General features: G+C 52.9%; 1 protein-coding gene across 1 annotated transcript; it reads right to left on the bottom strand.

Moving 5' to 3' along the window:
• Positions 1–320: 320 nt before the first annotated feature.
• COLGALT1 (collagen beta(1-O)galactosyltransferase 1) lies at positions 321–24,646 on the bottom strand. Its single transcript, XM_033200009.1, has 12 exons — positions 24,272–24,646; positions 20,473–20,583; positions 19,427–19,544; positions 12,738–12,872; positions 11,562–11,766; positions 9,531–9,650; positions 6,235–6,311; positions 6,040–6,146; positions 5,413–5,545; positions 3,883–4,010; positions 2,566–2,772; positions 321–2,301 (listed from the first exon to the last, which is right to left on the bottom strand). Exons 1-12 carry the CDS (start codon positions 24,529–24,531, stop codon positions 2,034–2,036), a joined length of 1,869 nt encoding a protein of 622 aa, XP_033055900.1. The 5' UTR covers positions 24,532–24,646; the 3' UTR covers positions 321–2,033.
• Between the last annotated feature and the right edge of the window lie 1,773 nt (positions 24,647–26,419).

Below are 26,419 nucleotides of genomic sequence, written 5' to 3' on the forward strand. Positions count from 1 at the left end.
GGTTCAAGCGATTCTCCTGCCTCAGCCTCCCAAGTAGCTAGGATTACAGGCACCCCCCACTACACTAGGCTAATTTTTGTACTTCTAGTAGAGAGGGGGTTTCACCATGCTGGCCAAGCTGGTCTTGAATTCCTGACCTCAAGTGATCTGCCCACCTTGGCCTCCCAAAGTGCCGGGATTACAGGCACGAGCCACCATGCCAGGCCCCACTGGACAGCTTCCCTACTGCACCTGCCCTGGTTTCCTCCCAAATCTTGTTGGGCAGTCAGGGGTGGGGAATGTGGGCAGTGTTTTGGTGCCAAGCAAAACCCCACAGACTTCTGTGAAAACCAACCAGGAACATTTATTAAAAAAATAAGCAAGTTATCCCCAAGAGGGTGAAGCACCGCTGGCTGGTTCTGACATTCGATTCAGGCTGAAGGCATGGCAACTCCTCCGGCCCTTGCTGGGAAATGTCCTGCCCAGGCCACGGGCGGTGCCCCAGTGCAGCTGGGCCCCCAAAAAGCCCCCAAACACATGATCCCACCAAAGGCTTGAACACAGCAACTTCATCAAGCAGGCAGGGACCACACCTGAGACACAAGGGCAGGGAGGTAAAGCACAGGGGACCGGGGTTGGGCCAGGGACACCCAGTCCCCGTCTCCAACTGGCGCCCCCTCCAGGGGGGCTGACATGTGGTGTGGGGCCACCAGGACCTGTGGTTGCCCCTGGTGGGGGAAGAACTGCCCTCCCTCTTGGGTGGTCGGGGCATGTTGTCTGCACACAGCTCAGATGACCCTGGGCACAGGAAGAATCAAACTCAGTCAACCATCCTTCAACCCAGCTGGGAGTCTGTGAGGCCTGGCACACAGGTGCTCAATAAATGCTTGTGGCATGAAGTGAAGGAACCCATCTTGTTCATCTCTGTGCCCTAGCACTTGGCATGTAGCCCATGACGAAAATGCAGATTGAACAACTGTCATCCTCTTTCGTATCACTAGTGCCCAGCACACAGTCAGTGCTCTTGAGGTGTGTGGAAAAGAAGCCAACTAAAGAGAAGTTCCCACACCATCTAGCAGTGAGGGGAAAAAGGAAAAACGTGAAAAGTACCTTGTTCACTCCCATTCCCATCCCACAGCTCAGCTCCCTGCACACAGCAGGTGCTAAGTGTACCGAATCAAGAACTTATCTTTGTGACACGAGTGCCAGGCACACAGTAGGTAATCAATATGTGCTTGAATAAATGGATAGAAGCATCTTATTTATCTCAATATTCCCAGAGCCTGGGCTGGGCGCAGTGAATCATGCCTGTAATCCCAGCACTTTGGGTGGCCGAGGCGGGTGGATCACTTGAGGTCAGGAGTTCAAGACCAGTCTGGCCAACATGGTGAGACCCCGTCTCTACCAAAAATACAAAAATTAGCCAGAAGTGATGGCGCACACCTGTAGTCCCAGCTACTTGGGAGGCTGAGAAACAAGAATTGCTGGAACCTGGGAGGCACAGGCTGCAGCGAGCCAACATCACACCACCGCACTCCAGCCTGGGTGACAGAGTGAGACTCTGCTCTTTAAAAAAAAAAAAAAAAAAATCCCAGAGCCTAGAATGGCACCCAATACACAGTAGACACTCAAGAAATCCTTGAATGAATTTTAAAAATGAATGTGTATCAGTAGTGCCTGATTCTTACTCTGATCAGTAACTGCTTGATAACTGAATCAATCACTGATGGAGGGAATAATTATTCCTCATTCACTGCCATAACATGGGAACCTGGCATACAGCAGGTACTTAATAAGTGTTGGGCACATGAACAGATGAAGAGGGCTAGGTTCCTCCCAGTTCCCCAGGGCCAAGCCCTGTTGCTGGCATGCAGTAGGCACTCCATTAATGCTGCCTGCGTGCACGTGATTGCTTAGCAAGAGCTAGCTGGACACCACCCCACACGAGAGCCCTCTGTGGCCTGCCAAGGGGTCCAGAGGTGGCCCTGATGTCCTCAGTAAGCACCTGGAACCTGGGCCAGCGATGGCTGCTTTGGTTTTCTGGCTGCCACCCCTCAGAGTTCATCCCGGGCAGCACTGTCCAGTGGGGACTGCAGCACGTCTGAGTTCTTGGCCTCACGGCTCAGTGCCTGCTGCTCCCGCATCTTCTGGGACTTGGCGCGGTCCCAGTCGGTCTTGACGTGCTCGTTGTTCCATACCACTGAGGTCTCAGTGTCACTCACATAGCCATCGTCTCCTGTGTAGTGTGTGGGGTAGATGAGCAGCGGCTCCACGGAGAAGGCATGCAGGTTGCGGAGGGAGAAGTGGGCCTTGTACTCGGACCTGCGGGGAGGAGGAGGGGAGTGAGGGGCAGCAATGGCTTCAGGGGAGGGGACAGCTGGAGGAAAAATTGGAGGTGAAGAAGTCAGCGGGGATAGATTAAGACGTAAGGGTGCAGGGGATACAAATGGAGACAGATCTGGCGAATGGAGGGAGAATTAAGCAGAAGAAGAGACATCTCCTCGGAGTCTGTGAGTCTCACGCCCCCACCCTCCCAGGACAGACCCACTGTGAGACCCCAGCCCAGCAGCCGCCTGCCCCTCTCACACTGGGTGCTTGTCGAACATGACGGGCAGGAACTCGTCCACAGGCAGCATCTTGGAGAGCGGCTCAGCAGCCAGCAGCTTGTGGGCGCCTTGCAGGGAGATCACGTAGGCCAAGGTCCAGTAGGAGTAGTCGGCCTCCACCAGGTTCCTCACGCGAGGCACAGCCTTCTCGGGGTGCTCCACCTGCATCCGCTTCCGGCCCACGTAGCTGGGGTGCAGGAAGGGGCCTGTCACTCTCCTCCCGCCCTCCAGAGGGAGCTTGCCCAGAAAACCAGGGATCTAGTTACCCCGCCAGGCCCTGGGCTGGGAGCACGCTCAGCATGTTTGCGGAGCGCTGTGACTGGATGGAGCGAATGCAGGAGCCCAGGGGTCTGGGGGTCATGGGGGTCAGGGGAATTAGAGTTTTTCCAAAGGGTGTGAGGGAGCCGTGGAGGCTTTGGAGCTGGGGAGAGCAGGATCACGCAGACGTTCTCTGAGGCTGAAGCTGCTCTGAGTTCAGAGGGCAGTGGGGGTGGAGGTGGGTGAGACGCCCTGATGTGGGGAGCAGTCAGGAATGGAGGGGTGCAGTTACTATTCACACGGGGCAGTGTTCCCAGAATGTGGATTAGGGCACTGCACTTGGAAGGGAAAGAAAGATAGAGGAAAGGAGAGGACAAACCAGGCCACCTATAGGAGAGAAGAACGGCTCCAGTGCCGGAAACGTGGTGGTGGTACTCCCATCCCAGGGCTTGTCTAAGACCCAGGCGCCCTGGCCACGCCCCCACACTCTTCGGCTACACCTCCAGCTCTGACCACGCCCTCCATGACCACACCCCCATGCTCTTCAGCCTCGGCCACAGGCTGCCCGGTCAAATTTTAGCCACATCCACTTCCACAGGCCTCAGTCAAATCTCTAAGCCCTGACCAAGCCTGCAGGCTGCTGGCCAGGTACCTTGAGTTCTGGGTAATCCTTCTAAGGCCCTTCCCTATGTAGTCTACAGCCCTGACAGTGCTCTCAGGCCCAGGGATCACGTGAATCCTCCTGCTACATTTCCAATAGTTGGCCACGCCCCACGCCTACCATCCTGACCACACCCAGACATATGGCTCTAGGCTCAGCTTCAGGGCTCTGGCCACACCCCTAGGATCCAGCTCCACTCCGCCTCGCAGCCCCACCTCTAAGCCCTGGTCAAGTACCTAGGTTCCAGCTCCACGCCACCCTCAAGCCCCGCCTCTAAGCCATGACCCGTCCCCAGCTTCACCCTGTCCCCAACCCCACCTCTAAGTCCTGGCCTTGCCCCAGGCCCCAGCTTCAACCCACCCTCAGATCCCCACTCACATGAGGTCCCAGTCCAGGCCCTCCCGCTCCACATCCCGCATGAGGTTCATCAGGCGTCTCTTGAAGAAGATCTCAAAACGCAGGTCATCCTCAAACACAAGCGATTTCTGCAGTCCCCGGTCCACCACCTGAGAGAGGAAGCCCCGCCAGGTCGCAGGGAGGCCAAGGCCAGGCCTGACCCTAAAGCACAGAGCTCTGCTTTGAGAAGCTCTGAAAGACCAGGAGAGAAGACAGTGCATCTCCCCGCCTCTCCTAGCTCCAGGGACATCTGGACATCCAAACCTCTGCCTTCTGTCACCCATGATGGATCTCCGAAGAGGAAGGCCTCCCAGCCCCTCAAATGTCCACGCCTCATGCACCTCCCGCCTTGCAGCCGCATGCCCCCATTTGGCTTCATGTTTGATGATAACAAGTTTTTTTCTTTCTTTTTTTTTTTCTCTTTTTTGAGACGGATTCTTGTTCTGTCGCCCAGGCTGGAGTGCAGTGGCTCAATCTCGACTGCAACCTCCGCCTCCTGGGTTCAAGTAATTCTCCTGCCTCAGCCTCCTGAGTAGCTGGGATTACAGGCATGTGCCACTACGCCCGGCTTTTTCTTTTTTTGAGACGCAGTGTCACTCTTGTCGCCCAGGCTGGAGTGTAATGGCATGATCTCAGCTCACTGCAACCTCCGCCTCCTGGGTTCAAGTGATTCTCCCGCCTCAGCCTCCCAAGTAGTGGGATTACAGGAGCCCACCACAACACTCAGCTAATTTTAGTATTTTTAGCAGAGTCGAGGTTTCACCATGTTGGCCAGGCTGGTCTTGAACTCCTGACCTCAGGTGATCCACCTGCCTCGGCCTCCCAAAGTGCTGAGACTACAGGCATGAGCCACCACGCCCAGCCATTTTTCTCTTTTTTTCTGAGACGCAGTTTTGCTCTGTTGTCCAGGCTAGAGTGCAGTGGCACAATCTTGGCTGAATGCAGCCTTAACTCCTGGGCTCAAGTCACCCTCCCCCTTTAGCCTTCCGAGTAGTCAGGACCACAGGTGTGTGCCACCATGCCTGGCCCTGATGGCCCCAAGTTCGAAGCCCAATCAGGCACCCTCCTCCAATCACAGCCTCTCCCTCTGAGGGTGGCTGAGGATGCCTGGGCTGGTGGGGTGCCCCTGGCACTGGGCAGGTGTTGGTTTAAAGTGGCTCTGTGGCCATGACTTCTATTACTAAACGTCAAGCATAGAGACCAGGCTGGGAGTAACGAGGATTTGTTTACAGGTCCCAGGCCCCAGACACTACCTGCCGCTCAAAAGGGCTCACCCCTGCCCCCAGCCTCAGTTTCCACATCTGCGCAATGGAAGGATGGCAGACACACCTGGGGTTGATACAGCTGGTGTGCCGCATCATTCACTAAAGAGACGCCATGGGTCCCATGGCTGAGGCTGGATGCCTGGCCAGGGCTTTGGGCTTTGGGGAACTCCTTCAACCCCTTCCTGCTCCAAATCTCAGAGGTGATCTAGAGTCATAACTCTGGCCCCGCCCATCGCTCAGAACACACCTCCTTCCAGATATTGTAGTGGCTCAGGAAGCAGCCCAGCTCACCCTTGGTGAGGGGCCGGCCGTGGTAGGGGTCCCTGTAGCCGGGCAGCATCTGGATCCCCAGCGCCTCCACCTGGCTGGTGTTCATGGCTCTGGAGGAGAGGAGGAGAGGGTAACGAAGAAGGCTCACCTTGCCTGCCATTCTGCCATCCCCAGCCATTCCACCACCCCCTGCGGCATTGAGCAGCTGGTCCCCCTCTTGGAGCACTGGCACCCCTCCCGGACACATGGGGTCTCACTCGCCTGCACATGGTATACACTCATGGGCAAACCTGCTCTCCTCCTCTCCTGGGGTCTGACTGACTTACCCCTCCACAGTCCCCACCAGCGCGGTCTACACTGGCAGCATGCAAACCTACCCATTCCCCTGGGTCAGGACTCACTTGCCTTCCATGGTCTACAACTGTGAGGATCTGCCCCTTCCCCCGGGTCCCATTCATTTGCCCTCCATGACGCCCACTGATGTGGTCTACACCTGTTTGGACACCACGCCAGCCCCCATCTGAATCACTTGCCGTCTACCAGCGAGGTCTACACCCACATCCACGTGTGGACCCGCTCCCCTACCCCCAGGCCTCGGACTCACTTGCCGTCCACGGCCTCTACCAGCCGGCACTCGATCTCCTGTGCCTGCAGCGCCCGCAGCATGCGCTCCCGCCGGTCCTGCCGCCGCCTCAGGTTGATCATGAAGACCTGCAGCCCGGAGAGCCCCCAGACAGATCAGCCCCTGCAGGCAAGGGCCCTCCACCCCCACCCCGCCTCCAGGGAAGGCCCAGCCCACCTCGTCAAAGCCCATCTTGTCTGGTGTCTTGGTGGGAGCCGAGATGAAGCGGGAGGGCTCTGCTGGCGGGTGCTTCACTGTGGGGCACAGACGTTGAGGAGTCGCTGGGGTGAGGGGCCTCCTACCTTTCTCAACAGGCTTTCCCCACCGGCTCCATGGCTCCCAGTCAGACTAGCTCGGCCCACAAAGTCGACCTGGCTCCGCCCATATCAGTGCTGCTCTCCAGGAGCCCCTCCCATGTCATTTGAACCCTGCACAGCAGCCCAAAGCCCTGGCCACACCCCAGGCCCCAGCTTCACCCCGCCCCCAGTCCTGCCTCTCAGCCCTGGCCACACCCCAAGTTGCACGTTCACCCCGCCCCCAGCCCCCGCTACTCTGCCCTGGCCACGCCCCAGGCCCTAGCCTCACCCCTCAACCTCCCCGGGGCCTTGTCTCTAAAACCTGGCCTTGCCCCAGGCTCTAACTTCACTCTGCCCCTCCCCAGCCCCACCTCTAAACTCTGGCCACGCCCCAGACTCCAGCTTCACCATGCACCCCCACCCAGCTCCACCTTTAAACCCTGACCATGCAACAGCTGCGCTCCGACCCCCAGCCCCGCTTCTAAGTCCTGGCCATACCGCAGGCCCTAGCTTCACCCTGCCCCAGCCCCCACTCTCAGCCCTGGCCACGCCCCAAGCTTCAGCTTCACTCCGCCCCCAGCCCCGCCTCTAAGCCCAGGCCATGCCCCAGGCTCTAGCTTCACTACGCCCACAGTCCCGCCTCTAAGCCCTGGCCATGCCCCATGCTCCAGCTTCACCTTTAGAGGTGGGGCTGCACCTCTAAGCCCCTGCCAACGCAAAGAACCCCCATTCCTACCTCAGGCCCTTTGCACATGCTTGGTCCCTGCTTGAAATACCCTTCCGTTCCCTGCTCTGTATCCTTACTTTTCAGCTATGATGCCCTGGGCATGGGGGTCACCCTCCCCACTCCCACCTCCCTAGGCTGAGCTAGGCCTCCTCTGGGCCCCAACAGCACCTGGACTTGCACCACCAAAGCCCCCATCCTTGCTGCCCTAAACCCCTGGCCCTGTGCCTGTCTGTTGTGAGCCCCTTGGGAAGGATACCAGGTATGTCTGCTAACACTGGGCCCCTAGTGCCCAACACAGGGACTTGGCACACAGCAGACACTCAGTAATTGCTTGTAGAATGAACCAAGAAATGATGGCATGCTGTGTATCTTGACTGGCCTGGGCCTCAGCTGTCCTAATCTATAAAATGGGTCAATAAGCCCCTGAGAGGTTTCACAAAGAGATGTCATGAGATCACGTACTATGTCATGGAGTGAATTATGTCTCCCCAGTGCCAACCACCAGTACCCCAGGGTATGATCCTATTTGGACACAGGGTTGTGAACACAGGTCGAGTTAAAATGAAGTCATTAGGGTGGGCCCTAATCCATATGGCTTGGGAGGCTGAGGTGGAAGGATTGCCCAGGAGTTCAAGGCTGCGCTGAGCTATGATGGTGACACTGCAGCCTGGGTGACAAAGTGAGACACCGTCTCAAAAGAAAAAACAAAAAGTCTCCCCCAAACACAAAGGACAGGGTGCTATTCCATCTTGAGCCACCAGGGGGAGCCGCAGATAGACTCGTTCAGAAATCGGTAAGGCTGGGGAAACGGAGCCCGGGGGCAGAGGCCTCACCCCTCCCACCCAGTCTCCAGCTACGCAGTTGTGGGAATGGCAGTGGCGTTGGCAGGGCTTTCTGAACCCAGAGCAGGGCGAGGCCCATATTAGAAATGGCTGAGATGGGAGCACCATCCCAAGGCAACCGCAATTACAGCTCAGCCCTGCGTGCTCCTCCAGTTGTAGAGGGACAGCTGCTGGTTTCATAGCTTACGGATTTTTTAAAATTTTTATTTATTTATTTATTGATACAGGGTCTGGCTCTGCTGCCCAGGCTGGAGTACAGTGGCGCAATCATGGCTCACTGCAGCTTCGACCTCTTGGGCTCAAGGGATCCTCTTGCCTCAGCCTACCGAGTAGCTGGGACCACAGGCGTGCGCCATCACACCTAGCTAATTTTTATTTTTTTATTTTTTGGTAAAGACAGGGTTTCAACATGTTGCCCATGCTGTTCTCAAACTACTGGGTTCCAGGGATCCGCCCGCCTCGGCCTCCTGAAGAGCTGGGATTATTATTTATTATTGTCATTATTTTTGAAGACAGAGACTTACTCTATTGCCCAGGCTGCAGTGCAGTGGCATGATTATGGCTCACTGCAGCCTGCAGCTCCTGGGCTCAAAGGATTCTCCCACCTCAGCCTCCTGAGTAGCTAGGAATACAAGCATGTGCCACCGTATCGGGCTAATTTAAAAAATTTTTTTTTCTTTTTTTTTTGAGACGTAGTTTCACTCTGTTGCCAGGCTGGAGTGCAGTGGCACGATCTCGGCTCACTGCAACCTCCACCTTCCGGGATCAAGTGATTTTCCTGCCTCAGCCACCCGAGTAGCTGGGACTATAGGCATCCGCCACCACGCCCAGCTAATTTTTTTTTGTATTTTTAGTAGAGACGGGGTTTCACCATGTTGGTCAGGATGGTCTCCATCTTTTGACCTTGTGATCCGCCCGTCTCGTCCTCCCAAAGTGCTGGGATTACAGGCATGAGCCACTGCACCCGGCCAAAAATTTTTTTATAGAGAGATGGGGTCTCACTATGTTGCCCAGGCTGATCTTGAACTCCTAAGCTCAAGCAATCCTCTCACTTTGGCCTCCCAAAGTGCTGGAATTACAGGTGTGAGTCACCACGTCCAGCCTATACATGCAGTTCTTTAGTGAAAACTTGCTGTCCTCTCAGTTCTCACATCCTCTGTAGCTCCTGACTGTCCTCAGGGGGAAGGTCCCTTCCTCAGCCTGGTCTCTGAGGCCATCTACCCTGGCCCTGGATACCAGCCCCAGGGGCCCACTGACCTTGCCGGTTCCCTAGGTTCACGTCCCTTCCAGCCTCTCGGTCTTTGCCCACGCTACCACCTCCCGCTGCAATCCCCTTTCTGGTGAACTCCTACTCAGCCTGCCCCTTAATGCCACCTCCTCCAGGAAGCCCACCCGACAACCCCGAGCACGCTGTGTACAGCTGCCTGCAAACCAGCACTCTGTAAGAGCAGGGACAACTCTCTACCTCGTTCACATGTGCCCTTGCAGTCAGCACCCCCTACAGGGACTGGCATCTGCCTGGCACTCAGTGCTCACAGGACAGATTCGAGACATCAGTGAAAGGTGGGCAACCTAGCCCCTCCCAGGGCGGTGTGCAGGCAGACTCACCCATGACCTCCAGCTGCACGTGCATGAAGCTCTCAGCCTCATCCTGGAGGGTGCTGTGGGCGCGCAGCGGTACTGGCAGGAAGCCGTACTCCTCCTTGTTGCACACATACATCTGCACCTCTGCAGTGGGCAGGGAAGCAACAGACACATGTAAAAACAGGCCAGGCCCAGTGGCTCATGCCTTCCATCCCTGGGCTTCAGGAGGCCAAGGCAGGAGGATCGCTTCAGATCAGGCATCTGAGACCAGCCTGGGCAAGAGAGCAAGACCTCACCTCTACAAATAATTTTTTTTTTTCTTTTCTTTTTTTTTTTTTTTTTTTAGACAGAGTCTCACTCTGTCTCCCAGGATGGAGTACAGTGGCACTCTCTTGGCTTACTGCAACCTCCACCTCCTGGATTCAAGCAATTCTCCTGACTCAGCCTCCCAAATAGCTGGGACTACAGGCTTGTGCCATGCCACCATGCCCGGCTAATTTTTGTATTTTTAGTAGAGACAGGGTTTCACTATGTTGGCCAGGCTAGTCTCAAACTCCTGACCTCAGGTGATCCACCCACCTCGGCCTCCCAAAGTGCTGGGATTACAGGTGTGAGCCACTGTGCCTAGACCAAATAATTTTTTTTTTTTGATATGGAGTCTCACTCTGTTGCCCAGGCTGGAATGCAATGTCACGATGTCGGCTCACTGCAACCTCCACCTCCCGGGTTCAAGTGATTCTCCTGCCTCAGCCTCCTAAGTAGCTGGGACTACAGGCACATGCCACCATGCCTGGCTAATTTTTTGTATTTGTAGAGACAGGGTTTCACCGTGTTAGCCAGGATGGTCTCGATCTCCTGACCTCATGATCCACACGCCTTGACCTCCCAAAGTGCTGGGATTACAGGTGTGAGCCACCGCGCCCGGCTCTACAAATAATTTTAAAATTAGCTGGGCGTGGTGGTACCTGCCTATGGTCCCAGGTACTCAGGAGGCTGTGGCAGGAGGATCACTTGAGCCCGGCAGACTGAGGCTCCCGTGAGCTATGGCAGCGCCACTGCACTCCAGCTTGGGCAACAGGGCAAAACCCTGTCTCAAAAGCAAACCAAACAAAAAAACAGTAAAAATGCATGTTGAGGCACAAAAAGGAAACAGTTTGACAAAATGTGAGTTAAGTTACTTCCTTCTACATCTATCCTTTTCTGGATGGTTTGAACTTTTTTATGAGTGTGTTATCTTTTTTTTGAGACAGAGTCTGGTTCTGTCACCCAGGCTGGAGTTCAGTGGCACCATCTCGGCTCACTGCAACCTCCGCCTCCGGGGTTCAAGCAGTTCTCCTGCCTCAGCCTCCCAAGTAGCTGGGATTACAGGCACGTGCCACCACGCCCAGCTAATTTCTGTATTTTTTTTAGTAGAGATGGGTTTTCACCATGTTGGCCAGGCTGGTCTCGAACTCCTGACCTCAAGTGATCCACTGAGCCCAGCCGAGTGTGTATCTTTTTTAGACTAAAAAACTCAACGATGCTCTTTTAATTTAATTTTATTGTATTTATTTTTTTTTGAGACAGAGTCTCGCTCTGTTGCCCAGGCTGGTGTGTAGTGGTGTGATCTTGGTTCACTGCCTCCTGGGTTCAAGCAATTCTTGTGCCTCAGCCTCCCGAGTAGCTGGGACTACAGGCACTCACCACCACGCCCAGCTAATTTTTGTATTTTTAGTAGAGACGGTTTTCACCATGTTGGCCTCAAACTCCTGACCTCATGTGATTCACTCGCCTCACCCTCCCAAATTGTTGGGATTATAGGCGTGAGCCACTCTGCCTGACCAACCAATAGATCTTAAAGAGCTAGGGAATGAAGCTAACCAGTAAAGCCAGGGCTGGAGAGAGACTGGGTCCTGGAGACATTATCTGAACACCTAGATACAGCTGTATCTGAAGTCAGCCCTGCACTGCATTGTTTGTGTTCCGTGAATCTTCAGTGTGCTCTGAACTGGCCTAGCACAAAACCCAAAGAACCAGCCAGATGCCCCTGCAATGGCAGACCTCTCACGTACGTACCTGCCTGCTTGCAGGAGAAGGCGAAGACGATGATGTCGTCAAAGGACCAGGTGTAGTCAGGGTGAGGTGGGTAGAAGGCCAGGTTCCTGGACGCTGCCTTCCGCAGGTCGATCAGGAAGGTTGAGTGCACCATGGGAACTGCAAAGCAGCCCCGGCGGTCTCGCTTGCGGATGGGGATGTAGGCAGGTGTGCGCTTGTAGTAGCCCTGTGGGGAGACAGCGACAGTTTTGCATAGCTGTTTTGAAAGGTGAGGATGGAGGCCCATGATAGCGGGTGACATGGAACAGGACCAGACAGAGAGCCAGGCACAGCAGTGTGTGCCTGTGGTCCCCCCAGATTCAAGCCCAGTATGGGACCTGTGGCCAGGCCTGGCCAATAAGAAAGAGTCTTGTATTTCCCCTGCTTCAGTAATGAGTTCAGAGGTAGTGTAGAGGAGACTAGCGATGGCCCAATCAGAATCGATGACGGCTGGACGCTGCTGAGATCACTCTCAAGCTGTCTGAGAATGAACCCACCCAAAGGATGGAGAAAGACAGTTATCCAAACACCTGGATCAAGCCATGCCTGAAGTCTCATCCTGACACCACCACTTGCTAGCTGTGTGAGTTTAGGCAAGTCACTTCCTCTCTGTGTTTCTGTTTCCACCTCCGGAATAGCAGGGTGGGGGACAATCAAAGACCCTTTATTCTTCCCTCCCGTCTGGCCTCAGAGGACTGTTTAAAGATTATCATAATGAGTTTTTGTTTCGTTTTGTTTTGTTTTTGAGACCAAGTCTCACTTCATCACCCAGGCTGGAGTGCAGTGGCACGATATCAGCTCACTGCAACCTCTGCCTCCTGGGTTCAAGTGAGTCTCATGCTTCAGCCTCCCAAGCAGCTAGGAGGACAGGTGTGTGCCACCGAACCTGGCTAATTTCTGTATTTTTTTTTTTTTTTTTAGTAGAGATGGGGTTTCACCATGTTGCCCAGAGTGGTCTCAAACTCCTGAGCTCAGGCAATCCACCTGCCTCAGTCACCCAAAGTGCTGGAATTACAGGTGTGAGCCACCATGCCCAGTTTCCATGATGATTTTTGTAAAACACACACACACAACAAGGTTGTGCGACAGTAAGTTTCACTCTAGCCACAAACCCACCTGCTCAGCCCAGACCCCACAGTCCCCAGGCACTCACTCTACCTGGGAAGTCATTCCACACCAGAAGTTGGAGTACGCAGCCCGGGAATCCAGCATGGGGGCGACCACCGTCTTGTTCTCAGCAATGAGCAGGCTCAGTGTGTCAGGGTTGAGGATCAGGTTGTCCGCGTCTACAAACTGCAAAACACCCCACACAGCATCAGCATGGGCTGCCAGAGTGACTCCAGGTCAGCCTACCACTCAGAACAGCTGGGGCAAAGGCCAGAGCCCTGGGGGTCTGGCAAAGACCTCTGGAAGCACCCCCACACCGGCTGAAATGAAGCAGGGACCCCATTTGGGGGGCCTGCAGGATCCCCTGGATCATGGAAATAAAGCAAAGGTCTTGGGTTCCTTCAAAGAAAATTCTAGGCACTGTGCTAGCCCTGAGAAGTAAATGAACAACTGGAGCAACAAGGTAGCAAAACTTTTTTTTTTTTTTTTTTTTTTTGAGACAGAGTCTCACTCTGTCGCCCAGGATGGAGTACAGTGGTGTGGTCTCCGCTCACTGCAACCTCCACCTCCCGGGTTCAAGCGATTCTCCTGTCTCAGCCTCCCGAGTAGCTGCGACTACAGCCGTGCACAATCATATCCGGGTAACTTTTTGTATTTTTAGTAGAGACGGTGTACCGTCAAGTTGGCCAGACTGGTTTTAAACTCCTGACCTATGTGATCCGTCCACCTTGGCTTCCCAAAATGCTAGGATTACAGGTGTGAGCCACCATGTCCGGCCTAGTATTTTGCTTTTTCTTCCTTTTTGTATTTTTTAAAGATGCTATATTTTTTATAGCATCTTGCTCTGTCACTCAGGCTGAAGTGCAATGGTGCAATCGTAGCCCACTGCAGCCTGGAGTTTCTGGGCTCAAGTGATCCTCTCATCTCAGCCTCCCAAGTAGCTGAGAGTACAGGCATGCGTTACCATGCCTAGGTAATTGTTTTATTTTTATTTTTGTAGAGATAGGGTCCCTCTACATTGTCTAGGGTGGTTTTGAACTCCTGGGTTCAAGTGATCCTCCTGTCGCGGCCTACCAAAATGCTGGGATTATAGGTGTGAGCCACTGCACCTGGCCTAAAATTAAAAAAAGAAATACATACATACATATATATAGAGAAAATCACACATAGAAAATGATTAGATCTGGATGTTTCCCCTCTACTAGGATGTAAAGACACAAAAGTCACGATATATCACAGAACCACTAACATGTTTTTTGGGTTTCTTTTTTTTTTGAGATGGAGTCTTGCTCTGTCTCCCAGACTGTGGTGCAGTGGCCGGATCTCAGCTCACTGCAAGCTCCGCCTCCCGGGTTTACGCCATTCTCCTGCCTCAGTCTCCCAAGTAGCTGGGACTACAGGCGCCCACCACCTCACCTGGCTAGTTTTTTGTATTTTTTAGTAGAGACGGGGTTTCACCATATTAGCCAGGATAGTCTCGATCTCCTGACCTCATGATCCACCCGTCTCGGCCTCCCAAAGTGCTGGGATTACAGGCTTGAGCCACCGCGCCCGGCCGGGTTTCTTGTTTTTTTGTTTTTTTTTGAAATGGAGTCTCCTGTTGCACAGGCTGGATGGAGTGCCGTGGCACGATCTCAGCTCACTGCAACTTCCACCTCCCATGTTCAAGCAATTCTCCCTTAGTCTCCCAAGTAGCTGGGATTACAGACACATTCCACCATGCCAGGCTAAGTTTTGTATTTTCTGGTAGAGACGTGGTTTCACCAGGTTGGCCAGGCTGGTTTCGAACTCTTGATTTCAAGTGATACACCTGCCTCGGCCTCCCAAAGTGCTGGGATTACAGGTGTGAGCCACTGCGCCCAGTCTGGATGTTTTTCTTTTACTGCTGGTCCACAGAGATGCTTGCTGTTACCCAGGCAGTATTGTTTAGAATACTGGATCAACTGCCATAAACAACAACAAAAACTAGAATTCCAGTATCCCCTGGCACCGTGGGAATACCATTTCCACATGGCAACCTTCAGTTGCAGAGGGGAGTTGGCTGGCTCTTAGGACAAGCCCTGTGGTCATGTTACATACCCCATCCGGTCCCTCTGGATATTTGAATCTGTGACCTTTGAATATTAATGCAGAACAAACAGCCAGATCACTGTGGCAGTTCCTCAAAAAGCTAAACATACAATTACTACATGATCCAGGAATTCCATTCCTAGGTATGAACCAAGAGAATTGAAAGAAAGGACTCAGACAGGTTCTTTGTTTGTTTGTTTTTGAGACAGAGTCTTGCTCAGTCACCCAGGCTGGAGTACAGTGGTGTGATCTCGACTCCCTGCAACCTCCACCTCCTGGGTTCAAGTGATTCTCCTGCCTCAGCCTCCTGAGTAGCTGGGATTAATTACAGGCATGCGCACCACCATGCCCAGATAATTCAAACAGGTCTCTGTACGCTCATGTTCATGTCAGAATCCTAACAGTCAGGCCAGGTGCAGTGGCTCACACCTGTAATCTCAGCACTTTGGGATGCCAAGGCAGGCAGATCACATGACATCAACAGTTCAAGACCAGCTCGGGCAACATGGTGAAACCCCGTCTCGGCGGATCACAAGGTCAGGAGATCGAGACCATCCTGGCTACCACGGTGAAACCCTGTCTCTACTAAAAAATACAAAAAACTAGCCGGGTGAGGTGGTGGGCGCCTGTAGTCCCAGCTACTCGGGAGGCTGAGGCAGGAGAATGGCGTCAACCCGAAAGGCGGAGCTTGCAGTGAGCTGAGATCCGGCCACTGCACTCCAGTTTGGGCGACAGAGCGAGACTCCGTCTCAAAAAACAAAAAACAAAAAAAAAACCCCGTCTCTACTAAAAATTACACACACAAAAAATTAGCCAGGCATGGTGACACATGCCTGTAATTTCAGCTACTCAGGAGATTAACGCAGGAGAATCGCTTGAACCCAGGAGGCGGAGGTTGCAGTGAGCCAAGATCATGCCACTGCACTGCAACCTGGGTGACAGAGCAACACTCTGTCTCAAAAAACAAACAAACAAAAAAAGAATCTCGACAGCCAAAAAAGGTGGAAGCGACTGAAGTGTGTCCATCAATGGATGAAGAGATCAACACAGTATGGTCCACCCAGACAATGGAATAAGAGACAGCCATACAAAGGAAGAAAGCACTGATCCAGGCTGTAATGAACCTTTAAAACTCGATGCTGAGTGAGAGAAACCAGACACGAAACGCCACGTAGTGTGACATTCCATTGATGTGAAATGCCCAGAACAGGCAAATCCACAGACAGGAAGCAGATTAGTGGCTGCTAGGGCCTAGGGGAGGGGAATGGGGAGTTGAGGAGTGACTGCTGATGGGGTTTTCTTTCTGGGGAATGAAAATGTTCTGGAATTAGAGGTGGTGGTTGCAAAACAAATAAATATATATGTGAACTGACTTCAATTAATACAAACAAGAAATAGGATAAAGTGAATCTCTCCAGGAGATACAATTAAAATTTAGATGCTGGCCAGGGGCAGTGGCTCACACCTGTAATCCCAGCACTTTGGGAGGCTGAGGTGGGCGGATCACGAGGTCAGGAGATCGAGACCATCCTGGCCAACACGGTGAAACCCCGTCTCTACTAAAAAATACAAAAAAACTAGCCGGGTGAGGTAGCGGGCGCCTGTAGTCCCAGCTACTCGGGAGGCTGAGGCAAGAGAATGGCGTGAACCCGGGAGGCGGAGCTTGCAGTGAGCCGAGATCTCGCCACTGCACTCCAGCCTGGGCGACAAAGCGAGACTCCATCTCAAAAAATAAAAATAAAAATAAAAATAAATTAGCCTGGCATGGTGGCAGGCGTCTGTAGTCCCAGCTACTCGGGAGGCTGAAGCAGGAGAGTCACTTGACCCTGGGAGGTGCAGGCTGCAGTGAGCCAAGATTGCGCCACTGCACTCCAGCCTGGGTGACAGAGTGAGACTCTGTCTCAAAAAAAAAAAAGAAACAGGAAAATATAATTTTGTGTCAAAAGCCACTTTGAGTTTTGAACCAGCACTTGGAGCTCCACCCCGGTTTGCTGAGGGAAAAAAGCTAAAGCCAGGCAACCTCAAACCACAAAAGCAAAATCCTAGAGGCAGGACAAGGCAGCTTTGTGCCAGAAGGCTCTGGAAGGCTCCAGATCCACCTCTCTGCCTTGCTAGTTCTGACACCCCGCCAGGCAAGATGTCCCCTCCCTCTGTCAGCCTCTGTTTCCTCACCTATAAAATGGTCTGATAAGCCACCAAGCAAAAGAGTCCCCTCAGGAGCTCCATCCGTCCTCCCTGGACGTGGCACTGTCCCCGTTCCTCTCTCCCTGGCACCTTCACATCCAGTGCCAAAACAGACTGTCTCCTTCACCTTGTGACACATCCTGAACCCCCTGCCTTTCTCCACGGCCCCCACCCCATGCAGGCCTGTCCATCAATCGCTGGTACCCTGCTCGGGCCTCTATTCCAGCCTCCTGCTAGTGTGTGTGGCTTCTGCTGCCCGCAGCAGCCACAGTGGCTTTTTTTTTTGAGATGGAGTCTCACTCTGTCACCCAGGCTGGAGTGCAGTGGTGCAATCTCAGCTCACTGCAACCTCCGCCTCCCGGGTTCAAGCGATTCTCCTGCCTCAGCCTCCCAAGTAGCTGGGGTTACAGGCGTGCGTCATCACACCAAGCTGATTTTTGTATTTTGGTAGAGACAGGGTTTCACCATGTTGGCCAGGCTGGTCTCGAACTCCTGAACTCAAGCAATCCAGTTGCCTCGGCCACTCAAAGTGCTGGGATTACAGGCATGAACCACCACGCCTGGTCCACAGTGGCTTCTGAAAATCTTACATCAGAACACAGACCTCCTCTGCTCACACACCTTCCATGGCTCCCCATTCCCCTCCAAGTAGACACCAAGTGCCTCCACTGGTCTGTGTAGCTGGACCTCTAGCCACCACTGTATCGTAGTCACTTTGCTCACTTGATATCTTTCTTTTTCTTTTCTGTTTTTTGTTTGTTTGTTTGTTTTAAGAGATGGGCTGGATGTGGTGGCTCACCCCTATAATCCCAGCACTTTGGGAGACCGAGACGGACGGATCACCTAAAGTCAGGACTTTGAGACCAGCCTGGCCAACATGGCGAAACACCATCTCTACTAAAATTACAAAAATTAGCCAGGCATGATGGTGGGGGCCTGTAATCCCAGATACTCAGGAGGCTGAGGCAGGAGAATCGCTTGAACCCAGGAGGTGGAGGCTGCAGCGAGCCGAGATTGTGCCACTGCACTCCAGCCTGGGCAACAGAGTGAGACTCTGTCTCAAAGAAAAAAGCAAATCAGGAGAATATAGGAAAGTATGAAGGCTGAAATAACATTTGGGGTGGATCATAGAAAATTGTGTAATGGATTCAATGTATATTATTTGGGGGATGGATGCCCCAAAATCTTTGACTTCGCCACTTCACAATCTATGCATGTAACAAAATTATACTTGTGCTCCATAAGTTTATACAAATTAAAAAATAATAGTAATATTCAATCAATAAAGTTTTTTTTTTTTTTTTTTTTGAGAGAGTCATTCTGTGGCCCAGGATGGAGTGCAGTGGTATGATCCCGGCTCAAGAAAAAAATAAAAAATAAAAAGACTCAACTGTTCCCTTCCCCATGAGACAATGTCCCCGCAGGAGGAAGTGCAAGTCAGGCCTCAGCAATTCAATGTGGCCACCACCCCCCAGCCCCTGACTCCTTCCGGCTGCTTCTTGGAAGTGACCCAAAGGTTTGGCCATTACATATGATGGTGATAAAAACAGACGTGACACGGTCAGGTGCTGTGGCCCATGCCTGTAATCCCAGCACTTTGTGGGGCCGAGGCAGGAGGATCACTTGAGCCCAGGAGTTGGAGACCAGCCTGGGCAAAATAGCAAGGCCCCGTCCCTACAAAAATATTTTTTGTTACTTTTAAAAAATATTTATTTATTTATTTATTTATTTATTTATTTATGAGACGGAGTCTCACAGTGTCACCCAGGCTGGAGTGCAGTGGCACAATCTCAGCTCGCTGCAACCTCTGCCTCCCAGGTTCAATAGATCCCCCTGCCTCAGCCTTCCGAGTAGCCAGGATTACAGGCACCTGCCACCAGTCCTGGCTAATTTTTGTATTTTTAGTAGAGACAGGGTCTCCCCACGTTGACCAGGCTGGTCTCGACCTCCTGACCTCAAGTGATCCACCTGCCTTGGCCTCCCAAAGTGCTGGGATTACAGGCGTGAGCCACCATGCCTGGCTTCTACAAAAATAAAAATAAAAAATTAGCCAGGCATAGTGGTGGGTGTCTGTGCTCCCAGCTACTCGGGAGGCTGAGGCAGGGGAATTGCTTGAACCCAGGAGGCAGAGGTTGCAGTGAGCCAAGATTGCGCCACTTCACTCCACCCTGGGCACCAGAGTGAGTCTCTGTCTCAAAAATAAATAAATAAATAAATAAAAATGGACTTGACCCAAGCGTCCAAACACAGGGGACAACTGGGGACAGAAAAGCCCATTCATTCCTGGTGCTGAGGATCAAATGAATCCCAGCTCCTCCTCCACTGACCAACCATGTCACCTTAAGCAACTCATCTCCCCTCTCTAAGCCTCAGTTTACCCTTCTGCAAAATGACGTTAAGGATGGTCCTGGCATCCTGCTGTTCCGCCTTCCCTGGGGATACCCAGACATGCCCGTGATCCACAGCCGGCCGGCTCAGAAACTTACCAGGATGTAATCAGCCCACATGTCTCGAGCTGATTTCAGGGCTGCCTGGCGCAACTTCATGACGTGCTCGTAGCGTGAGTCAGACCAGTGTTTCGGGCCTTCCTCGTCTGGGTAGGACCTATGGGGAGGCAGCTGTGATGTGGACATCACAAGGTACCATCAAAGCCTAGCAAGGGCCTGAGCTGCCTTCGGGGTACTCAGAGAGAGCTTCCTGGAGGAGGGGACATGTAAGCTGATCTGAGGGATGGGAAAAAGGAAACGAGGAGGAAAGAGAAGTAGGGAGAATGTCCCTGGCCGGAGGTACAGCCTGTGCAAAGGCCTGGAGGGAAGAAAGCCCGAGGCACACTGGAGGGAAGGAAGGAGGCTCAGAGTGGGGCCCAGTGCAGTGGTCCCTGCCTGAGATCCCAGCACTTTGGGAGGCAGAGGTGGGAAGATCGCTTGAGGCCAGTGCTTCGAGACCAGCCTGGGCAACACAGTGAGACCCTATCTCTATAAAAAATACAAAAACATTAACTGGGCATGGTTATATGTGCCTGTAGTCCCAGCTACTCAGGAGGCTGAGGTGGGAGGATAGCTTGACCCAGGAGGTAAAGGCTGCAGTAAGCTGTGTTCACTCCACTGCACTCCAGCCTGGGTGATGGAGTGAGACCCTGTCACAAAAAAAAAAAAAAAAAAAAACCCAGAAAGGAACTGGGTGGGGGCGGGGAGTCCATGCTGCCCAGGGCCTTAGGGAGTAGATAAACAGCAAAGTCAGTGCTGGGACCAAGACTGAGTCAGTGAGCCAGGGAACAAAGCAGTGGGCGTCCCCAGAAGAAAAAGAGAGTGAAGGAATTCTAGGTGCAGGGAACACCTTGGGCAAAGGTCTGACAGGAGGATTATGGCCTATTTGTAAAGATGAGGGAGGGTCAGAGTAGCTTAATGCTGCCTGGGCTGGAGAGGCAGGGACTGAGGGCCTGTTATTCTGTCCTGGGACAATGGGGAGCCATAGAGGGTGTGTGAGCAGAGGCAAAGCCCAGTCAGACTAGGAGCAGGGGAAAGGCGCTCACCTGGGCTCCTCCGCCGGCCGCCACTCCACGGAATGGTACCAACTCTTCACAGCCACCAGCCACTCCCGCAGCACAGTTGACGTGTTATCCATGTTGTGGTCCGTAGCCACCCTGAAGGGAGAGGGAAGAGGCAAGTCGAGGACCATATCCCCAACTGGCCTCCCACCAGCCATGCACCCCTGGCCAGGTCACTTCTCCCCTTTCTTTTTTTTTTTTTTTTTTTTTTTTTTTGGAGACAGTCTCACTGTGTCACCCAGGCTGGAGTGCAGTGGCGCGATCTCGGCTCACTGCAAGCTCCACCTCCGGGTTCACGCCATTCTCCTGCCTCAGCCTCCTGAGTAGCTGGGACTACAGGTGCCTACCACCATGCCCAGCTAATTTTTCTTTCTTTCTTTTTTTTTTTTTTTTAATAGAGACGGGGTTTCACCGTGTTGGCCAGGATGGTCTCGATCGCCTGACCTCGTGATCCGCCCACCTTGGCCTCCCAAAATGTTGGGATTACAGGCATGAGCCACCGCGCCTGGCCCTTTCCATGTCAGTTTCCTCATCTGTAACATGGGGGTGGGAACAGGACCCAGTTTGCTGGGAAGTGGAAGGATTAAACAAGCTAATTTTGGAAAGACACATTAGTGACTGGCTGTTTTATTACTGAGCATCTAGGATCTTGCAAACCACATTCACTAACAAGTATGTGTAACTTAATTTTTTTTTTTTTTTTTGAGACAGAGTCTTGCTTTGTTGCCTAGGCTGGAGTGCAGTGGCACAATCTTGGTTCACTGCAACCTCCGCCTCCCAGATCCAAGCAATTCTCCTGCCTCAGCCTCCCAAGTAGCTGGGATTACAGGTGCATGCCACCACGCCCAGCTAATTTTTGTATTTTTAGTAGAGACGGGGTTTCACTGTGTTGGCCAGGATGGTCTCGAACTCCTGACCTCAGGTGATCCACCTGCCTCGGCCTCCCAAAGTGCTGGGATGACAGGTGTGAGCCACCGCACCTGGCAATTTTTTAATATATATATCAGACCAGGCACGGTGGCTCACACCTGTCATCCCAGCACCCTGAGAGGCCGAGGTGGGTGGATCACCTGAGGTCAAGACCAGCCTGGCCAACATGGCGAAACCCCATCTCTACTAAAAATACAAAAATTAGGCCAGGCACAGTGGCTCACGCTTGTAATTCCAGCACTTTGGGAGGCCGAGGCGGGCGAATCACTCAAGGCCAGGAGTTCGAGCGTAGCCTGGCCAACATGGTGAAACCCTGTCTCTACTAAAAGTACAAAAAATTAGCCAGCTGTGGTGGCAGGAGCCTGTAATCTCAGCCACTCAGGAGGCCGAGGCAGAATTGCTTGAACCTGCAGAAGAATCACTTGAACCTGGGAGGCGGAGGCTGTAGTGAACCGAGATCGAGATCGTGATCGTGCCTGAGCAACAAGAGCGAGACTCGAGTCTCAAAAAATAAATTAAGGCCGGGCGCGGTGGCTCAAGCCTGTATTCCCAGCACTTTGGGAGGCTGAGACGGGCGGATCACAAGGTCAGGAGATCAAGACCATCCTGGCTAACATGGTGAAACCCCGTCTCTACTAAGAAATACAAAAAACTAGCCGGGCAAGGTGGCGGGCGCCTGTAGTCCCAGCTACTTGGGAGGCTGAGGCAGGAGAATGGCGTGAACCCGAAAGGCGGAGCTTGCAGTGAGCTGAGATCCGGCCACTGCACTCCAGTTTGGGCGACAGAGCGAGACTCCGTCTCAAAAAAAAAAAAAAAAAATTAATTAATTAATTTAAAAAATTATTTAAATTAAAAGAAATAAATTAAAAAAATTTTTAAATTAAAATAAAAATAAATTTATTTTAAAATTAAAAGAAAAGTAATTTTTAATTTTATTTAAAATTAAAAATAAAATTAATTAAAATTAAAATAAATAAATTTTTTAAAAAATTTAAAAATGAAATGTATATATCACAAACCAGCTGGGTGCAACGGCTCATGCCTGTAATCCCAGTATGTAATCCCAGCTGAGGCAGGAGAATCACTTGAGCCCAGGAAGGGGAAGTTGCAGTGAGCTAGGATTGCACCACTGCACTCCAGCCTGGGCGACGGATGTAAAGCCCTATATCAAAAAAAAAAAAAAGTGTATCTCAGCAGGGTGCTCACGCCTGTAATCCCAGCACTTCGGGAGGCCGAGGCGGGGCAGACCATGAGATCAGGAGATCCAGACAAGCCTGGCCACAATGGTGAAACCCCGCCTCTATTAAAAATACAAAAATTAGCCAGGCATGGGACGTGTGCCTGTAATCCCAAGCTATTCAGGAAGCTGAGGTAGGAGAATCACTTGAACCCGGGAGGCGGAGGCTGCAATGAACTGAGATCGTGTCACCGCACTCCAGCCTACGCGACAGAGCAAGATTCCATCTTAAAAAAAAAGAAAAAAGAAAAAAAAAAAAAAGCATATCTCATCTCAAAGTATATCTCATAAACCCCCTACCCTGCCTTCCTTCATCTTCTCCTGTGAGCCACACCACTTCAGTGGGCTGCAGTCATTTATTCATTCAACAAACATTTGTTAAGTACCAATTGTGTATTTGGATTACCCAGACTGGGAAATCGGGTGGAAGGAAAAGCAACATTTGGGAGTTTAGTTTGACCTTAGTGCCAAGAGCTAATTCTACCCAATAAATTAAGTTGACAATAACACCAGCAATGAATAACACCAGCAATGATAGTAATCATAATAAAATCACTGAGAGCCAAGCCCATGCCAGACCCAAGGACTCCACATCCATTAACTGGTTAATCTTCAGAGACAAACCCAGAAAGAGAATTATATTAATACACTCATTTTCTTTTCTTTCTCTTTTTTTTAGAGGCAGGGTCTTACTCTGTAGCCCAGGCTAGAGTGCAGTGGTGCAATCATAGCTCACTGCAGCCTCAAACTCCTGGGCTTCAAGCGATTTTCCCACCTCCTGAATAGCTGGGACTACAGGCACACACCACCGCACCCGACTAATTTTTCTATTTTTTCTAGAGACGGGGTTTTGCCATGTTGGCAAGGCTGGTCTCGAACTCCTGAGCTCAAGTGACCCGCTCACCTTGGCCTCCCAAATTGCTAGGATTACTGCGTGAGCCACAGCGCCCGGACCTATTTTCCATTTGAGGAAACTGAGGCAGGGAGTGAGAAGTCACCAAAGACTTCTTCAGAGCTCTGCCCCGTTCCCTCCCAAGAAAGCATCCACTTCCTCCTGGGCCATCTGGTCCTGGACTCCACCCACGCCGATCCGAGGGCAGGGGTTTGACTGGGGCCTGGAGTCAGGCTGAGTTCAAGCTTAAGGACAGCAGCAGGCACAGAAAGGCTTGCTGTTAGATGTGGCCCCTGGCAACGCCCCAGTGGGGGCTCCGGGCTCAGTCCTTTGGAGGTGTACGTGCTCCAGAGGGAGTTAGAACGAGTCAGTCAGTGGGACCGGATCTGCCCTAGTAGGGTCCAGCAGACAGGAGCGGTGCCCAGCCCACCCCAAAGGAGCCAGCAGGAGGAACTCGGTATGCTTGTCTTAATGTGGGGAGGGCTGTGTCTGGCTCCATGGAAGGACAGCAGGCAGGGAGCACGCGTGGGCCCATCCCGATGGGGCAGCGGGCAGGGGCATGCGTAGAACCGTCCCGATGGGGGTAGAGACCAGAAAGCACGCGCGGACCCGCCCAAAAGAGGACAGCGGGCAGGGGCCCGTGTGAACCCACCCCAAAGGGGACAACGAGCAGGGGCTCTCGTGGACCCGCCCGGTGGGGACAGCGGACAGCGGGCTCGGCTCACCATAGCGCGGTGCGCTCCCGCGGGTGCCGCAGCCGCTCGAGTGCGCCCAGCGTGGTGGGCAAAGCGTGGGCCGCGTTTCGCGCCAACAGCGCGATGAGCACGCGCGGCGCCTGCAGGGGCGACTCCGGGCTCCAGCGCTCCTCGGGGAAGTAGGCGTCGGCGCCCGGCTGGCCCCCCGGCGGCAGTGGCGCCAGCAGCAGAAACAGCAGCGCCTGGAGCGACTGCTCGCGCCGCCGGCCGGCGCGTGGGGCCGCCGCCATCGCGCCACGCGTCTCCTTTAAGCCGTTTTTCTGCAGGAGGACCCTGGCCGCGCCTTAAAGGGGTCATTGAGGCCCCGCCCGGCCGCGCGCCTTGAAGGGGAGGAGCGCGCCTGGCGTGAAGTCCAGGCCCCGCCTCCAGACGCTCTCCGAGACCCAAAGCCTGGAGTGACGTCACCTGCAGCCCTACCCAGGACGCCCCGCCCCCGCACCCACGTTAAAGGCACAGAGCGCTCGGAGCGCGTGGAAGGGAGGTTAGGGGTAGCATTAGGGTTAGGAACCCGCGCTTTCTCCAGGTGCGTCCTACCACCGAGACCTCCGCCTGATGCGCCACCCAACTTCCCCATGTATAAAACCTGGGCTGTGCCACCAAGCGGACTTGGCTACTTAGGACCTGGTTTGGGACCCAAGAGACCTTAGCCTCAGTTTCCTCTGCTGCAACGTGGGTTTTGCCATCCTGGTTTTGGACCTCACAGGGATGTCAATGAGGGTTGTGGAGAATAAAGGTCATGACATCCACAGACCTGGCGTCACATCCAGTCCCCGCCCTGGGCTTACTGTGTGTGAGCCTCAGTCTGTCCATCTATAAAATGAGATCATAGAGACCCTACAGGGTTGGCGTGAAAATGGAGCCAGGGCATGATAACGGACGGTTCTGAGCACAAGTTCTTCCAGAGACAAAGGCTGTGTTTTCTTTCTTTTTTTTTTTTTGAGGCGGAGTCTCGCTCTGTCGCCCGTACTGGAGTGCAGTGGCCAGATCTCAGCTCACTGCAAGCTCCGCCTCCCGGGTTTACGCCATTCTCCTGCCTCAGCCTCCCGAGTAGCTGGGACTACAGGCGCCCGCCACCTCGCCCGGCTAGTTTTTGTATTTTTAGTAGAGACGGGGTTTCACCGTGTTAGCCAGGATGGTCTCGATCTCCTGACCTCATGATCCACCTGTCTCGGCCTCCCAAAGTGCTGGGATTACAGGCTTGAGCCACCGCACCCGGCCATGTGTTTTCATTGAAATGCTACCAAGGGATTGTTTTCCAATACTCTAGTGCCGTATTTTCAAGTTGATTGACTTAGTACCACACTTTTTTTTTTTTTTTTTTTTGAGATGGAGTCTGGCTTTGTCGCCCGGGCTGGAGTGCAGTGGTGCAACATAGCAAGACCGTGCCTCTATTTTTAAAAACAATAAAAACTTTAAAAAATACATCTGAACATTATCATTATTATTATTATTTTCACAGAGAGGGTCTTACTCTGTGGCTCAGGCTAGAGTGCAGTGGCATGATCATGGCTTACTGCAGCCTCAACCTCCTGGGCTCAACTGATCCTCCTGCCTCAGCCTCCAAAGTAGCTGGGACTACAAGTGCACTCAACCACGCCCAGTTAACTTTTAAATTTTTTGTAGAGATGGAGTCTCCCTATGTTACCCAGGCTCCTCTCAAACTCCTGGTGGGCTCAAGTAATCCTCACCCTTCAGCTTCCCAAAGTGCTGGGATTACCAGTGAGCCATCATGCCCAGTTAAAACTTAATTTTAAGAATGATACAGGCCAGGTGCAGTGGCTCATGCCTGTAATCCCAGCATTTTGAGAGGCTGAGACAGGCAGATCACTTGAGGTCAGGAGTTCGAGACCAGCCTGGTCAATATAGTGAAGCCCCATCTCTACTAAAAAAAAACAAGAAATTAGCCAGTCATGGTGGCACTTCGCCTGTAATCCCAGCTACTCAGGAGGCCGAGGCAGGAGAATCACTTGAACCCAGGAGGTGGAGGTTGCAGTGAGCCAAGATCGCACGACTACACTCCAGCCTGGGCAACAGAGTGAGACACCGTCTCAAAAAAAAAAAAAAAAGTAGCCGGGCGCGGTGGCTCAAGCCTGTAATCCCAGCACTTTGGGAGGCCGA

Source organism: Trachypithecus francoisi, unplaced genomic scaffold, assembly GCF_009764315.1.
Source record: "Trachypithecus francoisi isolate TF-2019V2 unplaced genomic scaffold, Tfra_2.0 Lachesis_group5, whole genome shotgun sequence".
Lineage (NCBI taxonomy): Eukaryota > Metazoa > Chordata > Mammalia > Primates > Cercopithecidae > Trachypithecus > Trachypithecus francoisi.